This window comes from Boleophthalmus pectinirostris, unplaced genomic scaffold (genome assembly GCF_026225935.1).
Source record: "Boleophthalmus pectinirostris isolate CB_2022bp ecotype Guang Dong unplaced genomic scaffold, ASM2622593v1 HiC_scaffold_6, whole genome shotgun sequence".
Lineage (NCBI taxonomy): Eukaryota > Metazoa > Chordata > Actinopteri > Gobiiformes > Gobiidae > Boleophthalmus > Boleophthalmus pectinirostris.
In genome coordinates this window covers 42,748,253-42,763,697 of record NW_026571447.1, presented here as the reverse complement: position 1 = coordinate 42,763,697, position 15,445 = coordinate 42,748,253, and the positions used below count along the sequence as shown (strand labels likewise).

At 50.2% G+C, this 15,445-nt stretch overlaps 1 protein-coding gene across 1 annotated transcript; it reads left to right on the top strand.

The window, feature by feature from the left end:
* The first annotated feature begins 2,581 nt into the window (after positions 1-2,581).
* On the top strand, positions 2,582-15,445 carry LOC129411840 (ankyrin repeat domain-containing protein 34A-like). The gene is made up of 6 exons (XM_055163956.1): positions 2,582-2,617; positions 9,326-9,753; positions 9,874-10,218; positions 10,269-10,462; positions 12,505-12,691; positions 15,042-15,445. The coding sequence occupies exons 2-6, from the start codon at positions 9,357-9,359 to the stop codon at positions 15,443-15,445; spliced, it is 1,527 nt and encodes a 508-aa protein (XP_055019931.1). The 5' UTR covers positions 2,582-2,617; positions 9,326-9,356.

Sequence of the window (15,445 nt, the reverse complement as noted above, 5' to 3'; positions counted from 1 at the left end):
ATATTCTAAAGATTTTTGGCCAAGTTCTGCGATTTTCTCCAGAGATTTAATAATTTTCACACCTGGTTTAGTCCTGGTTTAGTCCTGGTTTAGTCCTGGTTTAGTCCTGGTTTAGTCCTGGTTTGTTTGGATTTCTTGATCTCCAGATTTGCATCAGGACGACATTCAGCACCGACAGGAAACTATTTCTTTACTATTTCAAACTTTCTCTCAGCGCAGTTTAGCCAAAGGTACGAAAAGGACCCTGACTCTGACCTCTGACCTCTGACCTCTGAGCCAAAGGGCCGTGACAGATTCTGGGGTCTAACCACTTATGAACTTTACTAAAGTGAAAGTGAAAGTGAAAGTACACCATGATGAAAGCTCCACTGCTTTGCTCAGAGTCGCCCCCTGTGGCTCAGAGTCGCCCCCTTGTGGCTCAGAGTCGCCCCCTGTGGCTCAGAGTCGCCCCCTTGTGGCTCAGAGTCGCCCCCTGTGGCTCAGAGTCGCCCCCTTGTGGCTCAGAGTCGCCCCCTGTGGCTCAGAGTCGCCCCCTGTGGCTCAGAGTCGCCCCCTGTGGCTCAGAGTCGCCCCCTGTGGCTCAGTGCTCCCCCTTGTGGCTCAGTGCGCCCCCTTCAGGGCGTCAGGGGCACTGTGGGGGGCGTGGCTTTTGTTCGTTTTCTTTCACTGTGGTGATTTTCAGTGAAGAAGAAAACGCTGCCAAAATAAAAACGAAAATATTTTAAACTTTTTTAAGCTTTTAAAGTAGAATTGAAATTTAGAGATAAAGAAAGTAGAAATAAAAGTGTAGAAATGTTGAATGTAGAAACAGGAGCTGAAGCTCGGACCAATGAAACGTCGGCTTTAAACAAAGGTTTACGTAAAATGTGCTTTAACCTTTGACCCTTTCCCAAATTTACATTTCTGTTTTTGCTCCAGAAGTTTCATTTATTTTGAGAGTTTTCTTTGACTTTTTTAATTTTGTAAAACTCTTGTTTCAGTGTAAAAGTCAAACTCAGATTCTGTCGGTTAAATTTGATGTTTTTACTTTCTTCGTTTTGTATAAACCAAATAAAAACAGTTCATGAAAAACAAAAGTGACTTTTATTTTATTAAAAATGTTGTAATGAGGTTTGTAATATGTGAAAAGTTGAGTGGTGGTGAACGATCACTACAGGTGTGGGGTCGGGGCAGGAGTTCTAGACGTTCAGGTGAGTTCAAATGAGGGAGTCACATCCAGGTAAATGTAGAACGTTTCTTTAATGTCTGAGCGCTTAAAGACGTGTGTGGTTCTCTACAAGAGAAAGAACAAACAAATACAAATAACATATTAATAATAAATCAAAATGGTGGTTAATCGTGATTATTTACAGAATAATGCAAATTAGAAAGTGGCCAATAGGGGGCAGTGTGGTCAGTGCAGTTTTGATATAAATAGATCTACATTCATTTACCCAGGTTTAATACAGGTCTGTTGACCTGTACAGGGTGTGGGTCTAATGAACAGAACAGTTCATGTCCATAATGGAGCGTCCACACCTCTGGTCCTGACCTGACTCCACCTGTTCTTCTCTTGTTTGTTTTGTTGGAGGTTTGAGGTTGGACGTGTGAACAGGAGACAGATGGAGTCTGAGTCTGTTTCTGTTTAGAGAAAGATTCTCTTTCTTAACAAAAACAGTTTCTTTCACTCTCCTCTCAAACCAGTTCTTTTCTCTGGATCAGATCTGAACCTCACTGTCCTCAAACGAGTGACCTGAGGTTTTTAAGTGGAGATGAACATCAGACTGAGGTCCTGTGTTGTTCTCTCGTCTGTGTTGGTTCATCCTCTTGTGACGTGTCTATAGTGTGTGTGTGTGTATATAGTCTCTGTGTGTATACAGTGTGTGTGTGTGTGTGTATAGTGTGTGTGTGTGTGTGTGTGTATAGTGTGTGTGTATTTGTAGTCTATATATAAAGTCTATAATCTGTACAACTCACCAAGTCTAAAAGAGTTTTCAACCAAAGTGTCTCAGAGTCGGAGGTGAATGTTTCAGTATCGGTGATGAAGGTTCGATGTTGCTGGACGAAAGTAACTCAAACTAAACGACTGAAACACAGAAGCTCCTTTGGCAGACGAACGATGAAAAATGAACCTGGAGCCTGGACTTCAGAAGAAGCAACGTGAAACCGAACGTGAAACCGAACGTGAAACCGAACGTGAAACCGAACGTGAAACCGAACGTGAAACCGAACGTGAAACCACGTCCCCAAAGACAATTTTATTTTTACTGCAAACTTCTGAAGACTTTAACCTGCCCCTGTCAGCTGACAGGTGCAGTGCTGACAGGTGCAGTGAGGGGACCCTGAGGCGCGCGCTTTTATTGCTCATGTTGAGCCTCTCGTGCACGCGCACGTGCACATCTGTATTAGGGGCGCGTGCGCGTGGGTGAAAAACCCTGTGGATGAAGAGGGACGCACGCGCGCAAAGAAGCGGGGGCAGAGCGTGCGCGTACCCGCTGTGCGTGTGTCGCGGGGGCGGCACGGCGCGTTCACGCTGATGTTTCTGCGGAAGCGTCTCAGCGGCAACGCGCTGTGCCGCTGCAGCGGCAGGAGCGACGCGGAGAGCGGCGTCAGAGCGCGGCAGCCCCGCGGACTCACGGTCAGTGTCTCCGAGTCTGAACCGGGTCTAATCCGGATCTAAACCGGGTCTAAACCGGGTCTAATCCAAGACTAAACCGGGTCTAAAGCATATACATGTCTATACAGTCTATGATTTAGTCCCGGTCTAGTCCTGGTTTAGTCCTGGTCTAGTCCTAGTTTAGTCCTGGTTTAGTCCTGGTCAAGTCCTGGTTTTGACCTGGTTTAGTCCTGGTTTAGACCTGGTTCAGTCCTGGATTAATCCTGGTTTAGTCCTGGATTAGTCCTGGTTTAGTCCTGGTTAAGTCCTGGTTTTGACCTGGTTTAGTCCTGGTTTAGTCCTGGTTTAGTCCTGGTCTGTGTCTGGTCTGTGTCTCCGGTGTTTCGATCCAAGCGCGTGTGCAGGTGCGCGCGAGTCCGCGTGTGCGTGAGTGTAAATATAGAAACATCGTTCTGACGTCACAGCCGCATTCCTGCGCATCTGCACGCGCCTCAACTCAGTTTAGAAATAATCTAGGACTGAACCAGGACTGAACCAGGACTGAACCACTGAGGGACCAACCAGAATTCCCAGATCTTCTTCCAGGTCTTTGAATTGCTTCTTACTAATTGGATCACAAAGAGCATCGGGTCATGACATGATTCTTTCTGTGAGGAAACCTCAAACTAAAATAAACGTCTCATTTCATACAAAACTAAAACACGTTAAAACTCAAAAAAATCTAGGACCTCTGCTGGAAAAGAACTTTAGGGAAACTGATTGGATTCAGTATCTGACTGAAAATTGTTCAGAAAATCACTACAGGTCGTTTACGGCACAAGTCAAAATAATATGAAATTTGAAATGTGTTTGTGAGAAAAGTGAAATGCAAAACAGGTCATGGTAAAAACTTTCTCCAAAAACAGAAATATCCTGATAGGACATTATTTAGTACTTGAAGAAATAAAGTCACAAAAGAGATTAGAAAGGCCAAAGCATCTTGTCGTTAGTGTGACGACTCGGCCTCACGCCGAGGCTCTGAAATATGTGGTGAAATCGACAGGTTTTCACATTAGATGTTGAGGGTCATTGATGTTACAGATCAATGTTAAAGCAGCTGCACTAACGTGGCCTTTGTGAGTGTTCGGCTCTGACTAGAAGTAAATTTGGAGGCACCACTCAACAAATGTTGAGAAATATCACCAATACAATTTAATCAATTACCTATGTTAATTAATTAATTAATAATTAATTAAACAATTGATCTGAAGGTTCATAAATTCTCGTCATCTGTCTTGAACATCACTGTTCACCAAAACTAACTGTGGTTTATGAATATTTATTGACCAAGTGAAACAGAAACATTTAAATATCAAATATGTAAAAGTAAGTTTCTCTAAACTGGAGTCTAGATCTGAGATTAAACACAACTTTAAGAGTTTATCTAAACTTCTGTGTTGAGTCTAAATGGATAAAGTTTGTGGTTCTGGGACAGTGACACGTACGACATGTGGACATGTCCAGTCTCCATGTGCTCCTCACACGTCCAATGAAGGTTTGAGTTTCTCAGGACGTCGGTTCTGAAAAATCAAACACGATGAAACGGACGAAGGCCACGTGATCTGAACGATACTTCAGGTTCAGTCGGCGTCAGGCTGAAGGACGTTTTCCTTTGTTCCAGAGGATCAGACGACACGTTTTAGTGTCCACGAGGTTTAAGCAGCACTGCTCACAGATTAAGGCTAATTAATCAAAAAGACTATTGTCTGCAAAAACATGAAAGCTTCACTTTCAAATCAGATCAGCTCCAGGTATTTGAATAAAAACACTTCCAGCGACGGCGCAGCTTGAACAGAGGGAGAACTTGGGCGTCGTCCCTCCTGTTCGGCTCAACTACATCTGGAACATTCTGAGCTGAACTGCTTCTGCGATCTTCTGCTGAACTGAGATCTGATGAACTGAACGAACTGGGCTGGGGTCCGTCTTTTTCCTGTTAATTCTTAAATTAGGCGGAAAAACTGACCAATGAGGTGTGTGTTTGTGTGAGATGTTGTATGATGTGAGGAATGTGAGTTTGTGTGGGGAGTGTCATGTCACAGCTCTCTTATTACAAACTATGAACATTAACAGTTTTACACAAGTAAAGTTTTCACATGACATTTACAGATCAGTATTAAAACACACTGGCCATAGTTCATCAAATGAATCGAATTTCATTCCTTTTCTTTCTCTGGAGAAAGTTCATTGGCTTGAGATTTAGAGATTGTTCCATCAAAGTCGATTATAGTCGGTGAACTCACTTCAGTCGATTGGTTTATCAATAGGTGAAGTTTTATAGAAAAGTTAGTTTGTAAAAAGATCTTTAATCCTTGACGTGGTCTTTGTGTGGTACATCATGCAGGAATGTCTCTGCACAAGTCAATAAATCTTGATTTGGTCCAAGGTTCAAGAAAGGGAAGTTCAGACAAATGGGGGAAGGGTCGAGTGTCTCAAAGTTCACCTCTGTCAGAGACGTTGTACAAACTAAGATTCAGTATCATGGTAATAGTCATGATTTCACATCCTGCACAGGTCACAGGTCAGAGCTCTTACATCACTAATGCCATTAATAATTCCAAAGGAAATGCTAAAGAGATCTGGCCGAACCTGAAGAAGCGAACAGGAAAATCAAACACAGAAAATAAACCAATGAAAGTGAAAACAGAGGAACATGAGGAACATGTGTGTGTGATGATTTAAGTGTGGTCGCTAATGCTCTTCATCATCATTGGGTCACAGCATCTAAAAACACAAACTATCCATCCATCCATCCATTTTCGTCCGCTTATCTGGGGCCGGGTCGCGGGGGCAGCAGCCTAAGCAGGGACTCCCAGACTTCCCCTCACCCCAGACATGTCCTCCAGCTCCTCCGGGGGAACCTGAGGTGTTCCCAGGCCAGTCCAGAGACATAGTCCCTCCAGTGTGTCCTGGGTCTTCCCCGGGGCCTCCTCCCGGTGGGACATGAACACCTCCCAAGGGAGACGTCCAGGAGGCATCTGGAACAGATGCCCGAGCCTCAACTGGCTCCTCTCGACGTGGAGGAGCAGCGGCTCTACTCCGAGCTCCTCCCGTGTGACTGAGCTCCTCACTCTGTCTCTAAGGGAGACGCCCAGCCACCCTGCGGAGGAAACTCATTTCGAGCGCTTGTATCCGCGATCTCGTCCTTTCGGTCACTACCCAGAGCTCATGACCAGAGGTGAGAGGAGGAACGAAGACTGACCGGTAAATCGAGAGCTTCGCCTTTCGACTCAGCTCCTCTTCACCACAACGACCGATACAGCGACCGCATCACTGCAGACGCTGCACCTGTCCACCTGTCAATCTCACGCTCCGTCCTTCCCTCACTCGTGAACAAGACCCCGAGATACTTGAACTCCTCCACTTGAGGCAGAGACTCCCCACCCACCCGGAGACGACAAGACACCTTTTTCCGGTCGAGAACCATGGCCTCGGACTTGGAAGAGCCGATCTTCATCCCAGACGCTTCACACTCGGCTGCAAACCGTCCCAGTGCTGCAGGTCCTGGTTCGATGAAGCCAACAGGACAACATCATCTGCAAACAGCAGGGATGAGATCCTGTGGTCCCCAAACCGGACCCCCTCCGGCCCCTGACTGCACCTAGAAATTCTGTCCATAAACACAATGAAGAACAGAACCGGTGACAGGTGCAGCCCTGGCGGAGTCCAACATGCACCGGGAACAGGTCTGACTTACTGCCGGCAATGAACACAGCTCCTGCTCCGGTCATACAGGGACTGGACAGACCTTAGCAAAGGGCCCCGGACCCCATACTCCCAGAGCACCCCCCACAGGACACCACGAGGGACACGGTCGAATGCCTTCTCCAAGTCCACAAAGCACATGTGGACTGGTTGGGCAAACTCCCATGAACCTCGAGCACCGATGGAGAGTGTAGAGCTGGTCCAGTGTTCCACGACCAGGACCAAAACCACACTGCTCCTCCTGAATCCGAGGTTCGACTATCGGCCGGATTCTCCTCTCCAGTCCCTGGCATAGACCTTACCGGGAAGGCTGAGGAGTGTGATCCCCCTATAGTTGGAACACACCCTCCGGTCCCTCTTCTTATACAGAGGGACCACCACCCCGGTTTGCCAGTCCAGAGGTACTGTCCCCGACCGCCACGCGATGTTGAAGAGGCGTGTCAGCCAAGACCCACAACATCCAGAGACTTAAAGTACTCAGGACGACCCCCAGAGTGTTGCCACCAAAGAGCTTTAACCACCTCAGTGACTCCAGCCAGGGTGATGGATGAGTCCGCCTCCGAGTCCCCAGCCTCGGCCTCCTCCTCGGAAGACGTGACGGTGGGATTGAGGAGATCCTCAAAGTTTTCCTTCCACCGCCGGACAACGTCCCCAGTCGAGGTCAGCAGCTCTCCCCCCGCACTGTAAACAGTGTTGGCGAAGAACTGCTTCCCCCTCCTGAGGCGCCGGATGGTTTGACAGAATCTCTTTGAGGCCGTCCGATAGTCCTTCTCCATGGCCTCCCCGAACTCCTCCCAGCCCAGAGTTTTTGCCACCGCAGCCTCACGGGCTGCAGCACGCTTGGCCCGCCGGTACCTGTCAGCTGCTTCAGGAGTCCCCCGAGCCAGCAAGGCCGATAGGACTCCTTCTTCAGCGTGACAGCATCCCTTACTTCCGGTGTCCACCACCGGGTTCTGGGGTTGCCACCGCGACAGGCACCACAGACCTTACGCCCACAGCTCCGAGCAGCTGCATTGACAATAGAGGCCGAGAATGAAGCCCACTCGGACTCCATATCTCCAGCCTCCCCTGGAATCTGGGAGAAGTCCTCCCGGAGGTGTGAGTTGAAGGTCCCTCTGACAGAGGGCTCCGCCAGATGTTCCCAACAGACCCTCACTACACGCTTGGGCCTGCCAGGTCTTTCTGGCTTCCTCCTCCGCCAGCGAACCCAACTCACGACCAGGTGGTGATCAGTTGACAGCTCAGCCCCTCTTCACCCGAGTGTCCAAGACACGCGGCCGGAGATCAGATGACACGACTACAAAGTTGATCATCGACCTCCGGCCGAGGGTGTCCTGGTGCCACGTGCACTTATGGACCTTGTGCTCGAACATGGTGTTCGTTATGGACAAACTGTGACTAGCACAGAAGTCCAATAACAAAACACCGCTCGGGTTCAGATCAGGGAGGCTGTTCCTCCCAATCACCCCTCTCCAAGTGTCACTGTCGTTGCCCACGTGGGCGTTGAAGTCCCCCAGGAGAACAACGGAGTCCCCGGTCGGTGCACTGTCTAGTACCCCTCCCAAGGACTCCAAGAAGGCCGGGTACTCGAGTACTCTGCACTGCTGTTCGGCCCGTAGGCGACACCACAGTGAGAGACCTGTCCCCGACCCGAAGGCGCAGGGACGCGACCCTCTCGTTCACCGGGGTGAACTCCAACACACAGCGGCTGAGCTGTGGGGCAATGAGCCCACACCAGCCCCACCCCCCACACCAGCCCCACCCCCCCACCCAGCCCACACCAGCCCACCGCTGCTCCCCGTGGCCAACGCCAGAGAAACAGAGAGTCCAGCCCCTCTCAAGGAGTTGGGTTCCAGAGCCCAAACTGTGCTGGAGGTGAGGCCGACTACATCTAGTCGGTAACGCTCAACCTCCCGCACAAGCTCAACCTCCCGCACCAGCTCAGGCTCCTTCCCCCCCCGCGAGGTGACATTCCATGTCCCCAGAGCCACAGTCTCCATGTCCAGAGATCCGGTCGTCGACTGCCGCCCAGATCTTTTTGCACCGGCCCCATATGGCTCAGCTCGAAGGAGCGACGTGGGGCCGTCCTCACGAGGGTCCACCACCCGCGGGAGGATCCATATGACCTCATCTAAAAACACAAACTATTACCTCATCTAAAGTACAAACTATTTCTGATTAAAAATAATTTAATTTGTAATAAAAATTAATTCTGCTTTAAAAAGACCATGTAAATACTTAATTCTTAATGATTATTCGGAATTAAATGTATTCGGATTTAAACTTAAATCCAAATTAAATTGGTGGTTTATTCCGATTTTAAAGCCAAATTAATTTATATTTTTATTATTTATAATTATTCCGCTATCATGTAAAAAGTTTATTCCACTTAATAAATTATTCTGGTCGTTCAGTGCATGCGCCCTTCTGACACGATGACGCACTGCAGACGGTGAAAAGAGTTTGGATCATGTTTGTGTCGGGGTCAGCCCGCTGTGCCTGTGTAAGTGCATAAGGTAGGATACAGATGTTCTCGTTAACACCGCGAGCCGTCCTCATCCCAACTCATCACCGTGAACTCATAAAACAGCAGCAGGTACAACTTTGTACAAACTCACCCCACATCAGCCCGGAGCAGCTCTGAGTTCAGGTAAACAGCGGTAAAGTCACAGGACACACCACAGCGCAGCCCGTCCTCCGAGCGCGTTGGTCAGACACGTCCATGTGGTCCAGAGCCTCCAGAGGAACGTGAGAACAGCTGTGGACGCGGGTCCCTGCGGGCGGGTCCCTGCGGGCGGGTCCTGTCCTCCCTGCCTGAGGACTGTGCACACACAACACACTCAACACACACACACATACAGACATATATACAAACCAGGACTAGACCAGGACTAGACCAGGACTAGACCAGGACTAGACCAGGACTAGACCAGGACTAGGACCCTGTGATACTGGGAGCATATTCAGACCATGTGATTGTCTCCTCAGGTCATGTGACTGGCTCTGTGCCCGGTGCATCATGGGAGATGCGGTCCAGACCGAGGGCCACGCCCTCCTGAAGGCGGTGTCTCAGGGGAAGCTGCGATTGGCCCGTCTGCTGCTGGAGGGCGGGGCTTACATTAACGAGGGAAACGAGCGCGGCGAGACGGCGCTGAGCGCGGCGTGCACGTACGGGGACGCTCACGTGCGCACTCGTATGGTGCGATACCTCCTGGAGCAGGGCGCCGACCCCAACATGGCCGACAGCGGCGGGCGCACGGCGCTCATGCACGCCGTGCACCAGCGCGCGGGCGTGCACGTGGTGTCTCTGTTACTGAAACACGGAGCCGACCCGAGTCTGAAGGACTACGGCGGAGACAGCGCCCTCACCCGCGCCCTCGTCCACGCCCTCAGGGACGCCCACGAGCCCGACCGCCGCCCGGACCAGGACCAGCACCGAGACCAGGATCAAGACCAGGATCGTAACCGGACTACAGCCCCAGACCAGGACCCAGAGAACTCCGACACCCCGTCTGAAGACCCAGACGAGGGAGGAGCCACGCTGCGCCTCCTGCTGGACGCCTGTGAGCAAAGAGGTCATGAGGTCCTGATCCTGACCTGCTGCAACGACAGAGGACAACGCACCGTGAGACAGTACCACCACACACCTCCAGACGGACACCATGAGAAGATCCAGGAGAGGAACCAAGAGAAGATCCAGGACAGACCCCACATGAGACAGGCTCCCACAGCTCCAGAGAAGAACCACATGAGATACATCTGCACAGCTCCAGAGAGGAACCAGGAGAGGAACCAGGAGAAGATTCAGGAGAAGAAACAGGCTGGAGCAACCCTGATGGTCACAGAGTCTCAGAGGGACTCGGACTCAGCTCAGAGCGTCAGTGTGAACGGCCTCCCCCCTGACCCCGCCCCTCAAACCCCGCCCCCTCAGGCCCCGCCCCCGAGCCCCTGTCGGCCGCCTCCCCCTCGGACGTGCACGTAGCGAGTGCGCACGGAGAGGGCGTATTCAGCTTCAGCGTGGCTCCGCCCAGGCCCCGCCCCCCCAGGGTCCGAGTCCTGAAGAGGCTGAACTCTGAGCCGTGGGGACTGAGCGCGCCCAGAGCTCCGGCCCCGCCTCCCACACAGGTGAGTCCGACAGGTGTCACACTGTCACCTGTCACTCTGCTCCTGTCAGAGGGGGCGATGTTCTGAGTTGCACTTTATGATAAAACATCCACATTCACACCATAGTCACCAACTCAGACGCTCCACAACGTTCTTCAACTGTGAGAACCATCTGACCCTCTGAGAAGGTCCTGAATGGTCTGACCCTCTGAGAAGGTCCTGAACCGTCTGACCTTCTGAGAAGGTCCTGAATGGTCTGACCCTCTGAGAAGGTCCTGAACCGTCTGACCCTTCTGAGAAGGTCCTGAATGGTCTGACCCTCTGAGAAGGTCCTGAACCGTCTGACCCTCTGAGAAGGTCCTGAATGGTCTGACCCTCTGAGAAGGTCCTGAACCGTCTGACCTTCTGAGAAGGTCCTGAATGGTCTGACTGACATTGTGATTGTGCCCAAACACAGCATGAACGAGTGCGGCCATCCTCCCGTGGACACATCATCTGTAGGAGGATCCATACGGAGCTGGTGTGAAGAGATCTGGACGACAGTCGATGGCAACTGGATCTCTGAACATGGAGACTCTGGGGACATGTCACCTCGCTGGGGGGGAGGAGCCTGAACTCGTGCGAGAGGTCAAGCGTTACCGACTCGATATAGTCGAGGGGGGGGGGGGCAGCAGTGGGCTGGGCGTGGTGGTGGAGGACAGAACCTCTGGACCTTCAGACTGGGGTGGTGGTCCCTCTGTAGAAGAAGAAGGAGGAGGAGGGTGTGTTCCAACTCCAGGAGAATCACACTCCTCACACTCCCCAGTCTGTGTCAGGGACTGGAGAGGAGAATCTGACCGATACTTGAACCTCAGAACCAGGAGGAGCAGTGTGGTTTTGGTCCTGGTCGTGGACACTGGACCAGATCTACACTCTCCATCAGGCTCCAGGTTCATGAGAGTTTGTACAGTCCACATGTGCTTTGTGGATCTGGAGAAGATTCGACCGTGTCCCTCGTGTGTCCTGTGGGGGGCGCTCTGGGAGTCTGGGGTCTGGTCCCTGTACGACCGGAGCAGGAGCTGTGTCTCTGCAGGGAGTCAGACCTGCTCCTGGTGCATATTGGACTCCGCCAGGGCCGCACCTGTCACCTGTTCTGTTCATTGTGTTCATGGACAGAGTTTGAGTCAGGGGTCGGAGGGTCCGGTCTGAGGACCACAGGATCATCTCTGCTGTTCACAGATGATGTTGTCCTGTTGTCTTCATCAGACCAGGACCTGCAGCTCTGGGGCCGTTTGACCTGAGTGTGAAGCGTCTGGATGAAGATCAGATCCTCCAAACCTGAGGTCGAGGTTCTGGAAAAAGTCGTCTTGTCGTCTCAGGGCGGGTGGAGAGTCTCTGCCTCAGGTGGACGAGTTCAAGTGTCGGGGTCTTGTTCTGGAGTGAGACTGACAGGTGGACAGGTGCAGCGTGGGCGGATTGACAGGTGGACAGGTGCAGCGCGGGCAGTGATGTGGTCGCTGTATCGGTCGTTGTGGTGAAGAGGAGCTGATGTTCCTCCTCACCTCTGGTCATGACCTGAAGGACCAGATCCACGATACAAGAGACACAGATGAGTTTCCTCCGCAGGGCGTCCGGGCGTCTCCCTCAGAGACAGAGGTGGGAGCTCGGAGTAGAGCCGCTGCTCCTCCACGTGGAGAGGAGCGTCTGAGGGGAGGACGTCTGTTCTGACGTCTCCTGGACGTGTCCCTCAGGAGGTGTTCATGTCCCACCAGGAGGAGGAGGAGACCCAGGACACACTGGAGGGACCATGTCTCTGGACTGGACTGGGAACACCTCAGGTCCCACTGGAGGAGCTGGAGGAAGTGTCTGGGGTGAAGGAAGTCTGGGAGTCTCTGTTCAGACTGATGCTCCGAGACCCGACAGAGAAGAAGAAGAACATGGATGGACACACATGCACACTACATCTGATGTATATATTTTACACGTCTCTCAGATGTCGTATTAAAATGTGAAGCTTGACCTAAAATTGTTCAAATTGAGACAGACCCGAGCACACAAATGTCTCTGTTTCTGATTGGCTGCAGGAGGAGGTGGAGCTTCAGAAGCCGCCCTCATTGGCCGATCGTCCTCAGAGAAGACACAGCATCGAGACGCACGACCCCGGCCACGGCGAGACGCTGACGGAGACGCTGACGGAGACGCTGACGGAGACGCTGACGGAGAGGCCGACGCTCGCCGACGAGACGAGCCTGGAGCTGCAGGACTCAGACGGTGAGTGACGTGACTGAGGAGTGAAGCAGTAAATTTAAATTTCCTAATAAACCAGACTAATGCTGCATCATCTGCTTATGACAAATGATTCAAAATAATCTCTTAATATAAAAAAAAAAAATTACAGTTGTGGACAAAATTGTCGGTTCCCTCTGGCAATGAATGAAAAATCAACAGTCGTCACTGAAATAACTTGAAACTGATTAAAGCAAAAATAAATAAATAATAATTACTGAAAATTGTCCAATGAAAATCAGACACTGTTTTTCACCTGTGGTTCAACAGAATCATTAGAAAAAAATAAATAATGAAACTGGCCTGGACAAAAATGATGGTTCCTTAACTTTATTTTTTTTTACACAACAATTTGAGGCAAACTCTGCAAACAAATGATTTGTGTAACTGTTAATGAGACTTCTGCTCTGGTCAACAGGGATTTTAATCCATTTCATCGTGAACAAACTGTTCTAGTCTCAGGTTTGAAGGTTCCTTCTCCAGACGCATATTTCAACTCCAGAACAGAAGAACGTTCCAGATCAGTCCAGAGTTTTGTTCTTAGTCGTTCTTGTGTGTTTTTTCGTGTGTTTTGGGTCATTTTCCTGTTGAAGACTCATGACCTACCACTGAGATCAAACTTTCTGACACGAGGCGACACATTTCTTTCCAAAACACTTTGATAGTTTTGAGATTCTGTTGTATTTTTCACAGATTGAAGACACCCTGAGTCTGAGCAGCAGAACAGCCCTAGAACCAAACCAAACCTCCTCCGTGCTTCACAGTAGAGACAGTGTTCTTTTCTTGGTCTGCTTCATGTTTGCGTCTGTGAACATAGAGCTGATGTGTCTTGCCAAAGAGCTCCAGTTTTGTCTGATCTGTCCAAAGAACATTCTCCCAGAAGTTTTGTGGTTTGTCCATCTGCATCGTGACAAACTCCAGTGTCACTTTCTGATGATGTTCTCTGACGGTGTGATCTGACCCTGATGTTCCTCGTCCTTCAACTTCACGTTTCATTTGTTTGGAGGTTGTTCTGGGTCTTTGGTTCTGTTCATATGATTCGTCTCTTCAGTTTGTCGTCAGTTTTCCTCTTGCGGTCGCGTCCAGGGAGGTTGTCTTCAGTCCTGTGGACCTTAAACTTCTGAAGAACATGTGGAAGTGTAATCACAGGAACATCACGCTGCTTGGAGATGGTCTTATTGTCTTTATCTTGAACCTGCTCGTCTCTCATGTTCTTTCTGGTCTCTGTGTGACACAGTTGTCTTCTTCTCTTTCTCTGGTCCATGTTCAGTGTTGTGTCCATCTTGTCTCCAAACACAATGACACATGTGGCCCTTTAAACAGACACACTGACTGAGACTGACGAGTGTGAAGAACCTGTGATGAAGATCAGAGACACACTGAACTTTAACATGTCCATGTTGTCCAACTGTTTACAGTCTCTTCTAGAGGAACATCATGTTTGTCCACGACACTTTCATTAGTTTGTTTTTTTTAAATTATTCTGTTAAACAACAAATCAAAAACATTGTCTGATTTTCATTGGTTATTTTTCAGGATTTTTTTTTATTTATTATTGCTTTTCTTAGTTTCAAATTATTTCAGTGAAAATTGTAGATTTTTCTTTCATTATCAGAGGGAACCAACAATTTTGTCCACGACTGTATATATATATGTTTGTATATATATCATTTCCAACTAACCCTAAAATCAAAAGCGCTTTGTCTTGCATTTTTTGTAAGAAAATGAAAATCTAAACTGGAAAAAGCAGCTGACTGAGCAGAAAGATGAATAAATCTCTTGGTATTATAAGAAAAGTTTGTAAAATTCTGGACATTACATTCTTCTATAGTTTGTGCATTTTCCCGACTCTTCTGAACTAAATATTATTGGTGCAAAAAGGTTTTGTTGGAATTGTAACTGATTCTGTTCACACGTTTGTTCATTTATTCATCAAACTGAACATTCTTAATATTTATCACATTTAGATTTTTATGTATTAAATTCTTTATTATACAACTACTAACTCCTCCCCCTCACCAGACTCCCCCCACCAGACTCCTCCCCTCACCAGACTCCTCCCCCCACCAGACTCCTCCCCCACCCCTCCCCCCACCAGACTCCCCCCAGACTCCTCCCCCTCACCAGACTCCTCCCCCCACCAGACTCCTCCCCCACCACAAGACTCCCCCCCACCAGACTCCCCCACCAGATCCTCCCCCCACCAGACTCCTCCCCACCACAAGACTCCCCCCCCACCAGACTCCTCCCCCCACCAGACTCCTCCCCCACCACCAGACTCCTCCCCCTCACTTTGTTTTTTTTTACGTTGTGCTGCTGTTCCGTGTTTGCTCAGGTGGGGGCGCTGAAGACGATGCTGCTCAGTCTTTCCGACGCCGTTTCCTCCCGCCTCCGCTCGTCGGTTCATCAGAGAATCTGTCAAACTCCTCATCGCCATTAGCGACACGCCGCGGGCGCCAGGGGGCGGGGCTTCTGGAGCGCCGCGGCTCCGGGACGCTGCTATTGGACCACCTCTCCCAGCCCCGCCCCGGCTTCCTCCCGCCGCTCTTCAACCCTCAGCGGCCGATCCCGGACATCCGCACCGCCAACCCCGCCCCCTGCGGCCCTGGCCCTGCCCCCGGCCCCGCCTCCAAACGAGAACTGAGGAAAAAACTGCTGCGACGCCACTCGATGCAACCGGAGCAGATGAAGCTGCTGTCCGTGTTTCAGCACGTGCTCAGTGAGAACGAAGAGAAGTGA

Excerpts from the sequence above, each read along its gene's own strand:
- LOC129411840 (XM_055163956.1), top strand. The coding sequence starts at position 9,357 with ATGGGAGATGCGGTCCAGACCGAGGGCCACGCCCTCCTGAAGGCGGTG. Across the intron at positions 9,754-9,873 it reads CGCCCACGAGCCCGACCGCC|CCACGCTGCGCCTCCTGCTG; the intron begins GCCCGGACCAGG and ends ACGAGGGAGGAG. Across the intron at positions 10,219-10,268 it reads GGACTCAGCTCAGAGCGTCA|GCCCCGCCCCCGAGCCCCTG; the intron begins GTGTGAACGGCC and ends CCGCCCCCTCAG.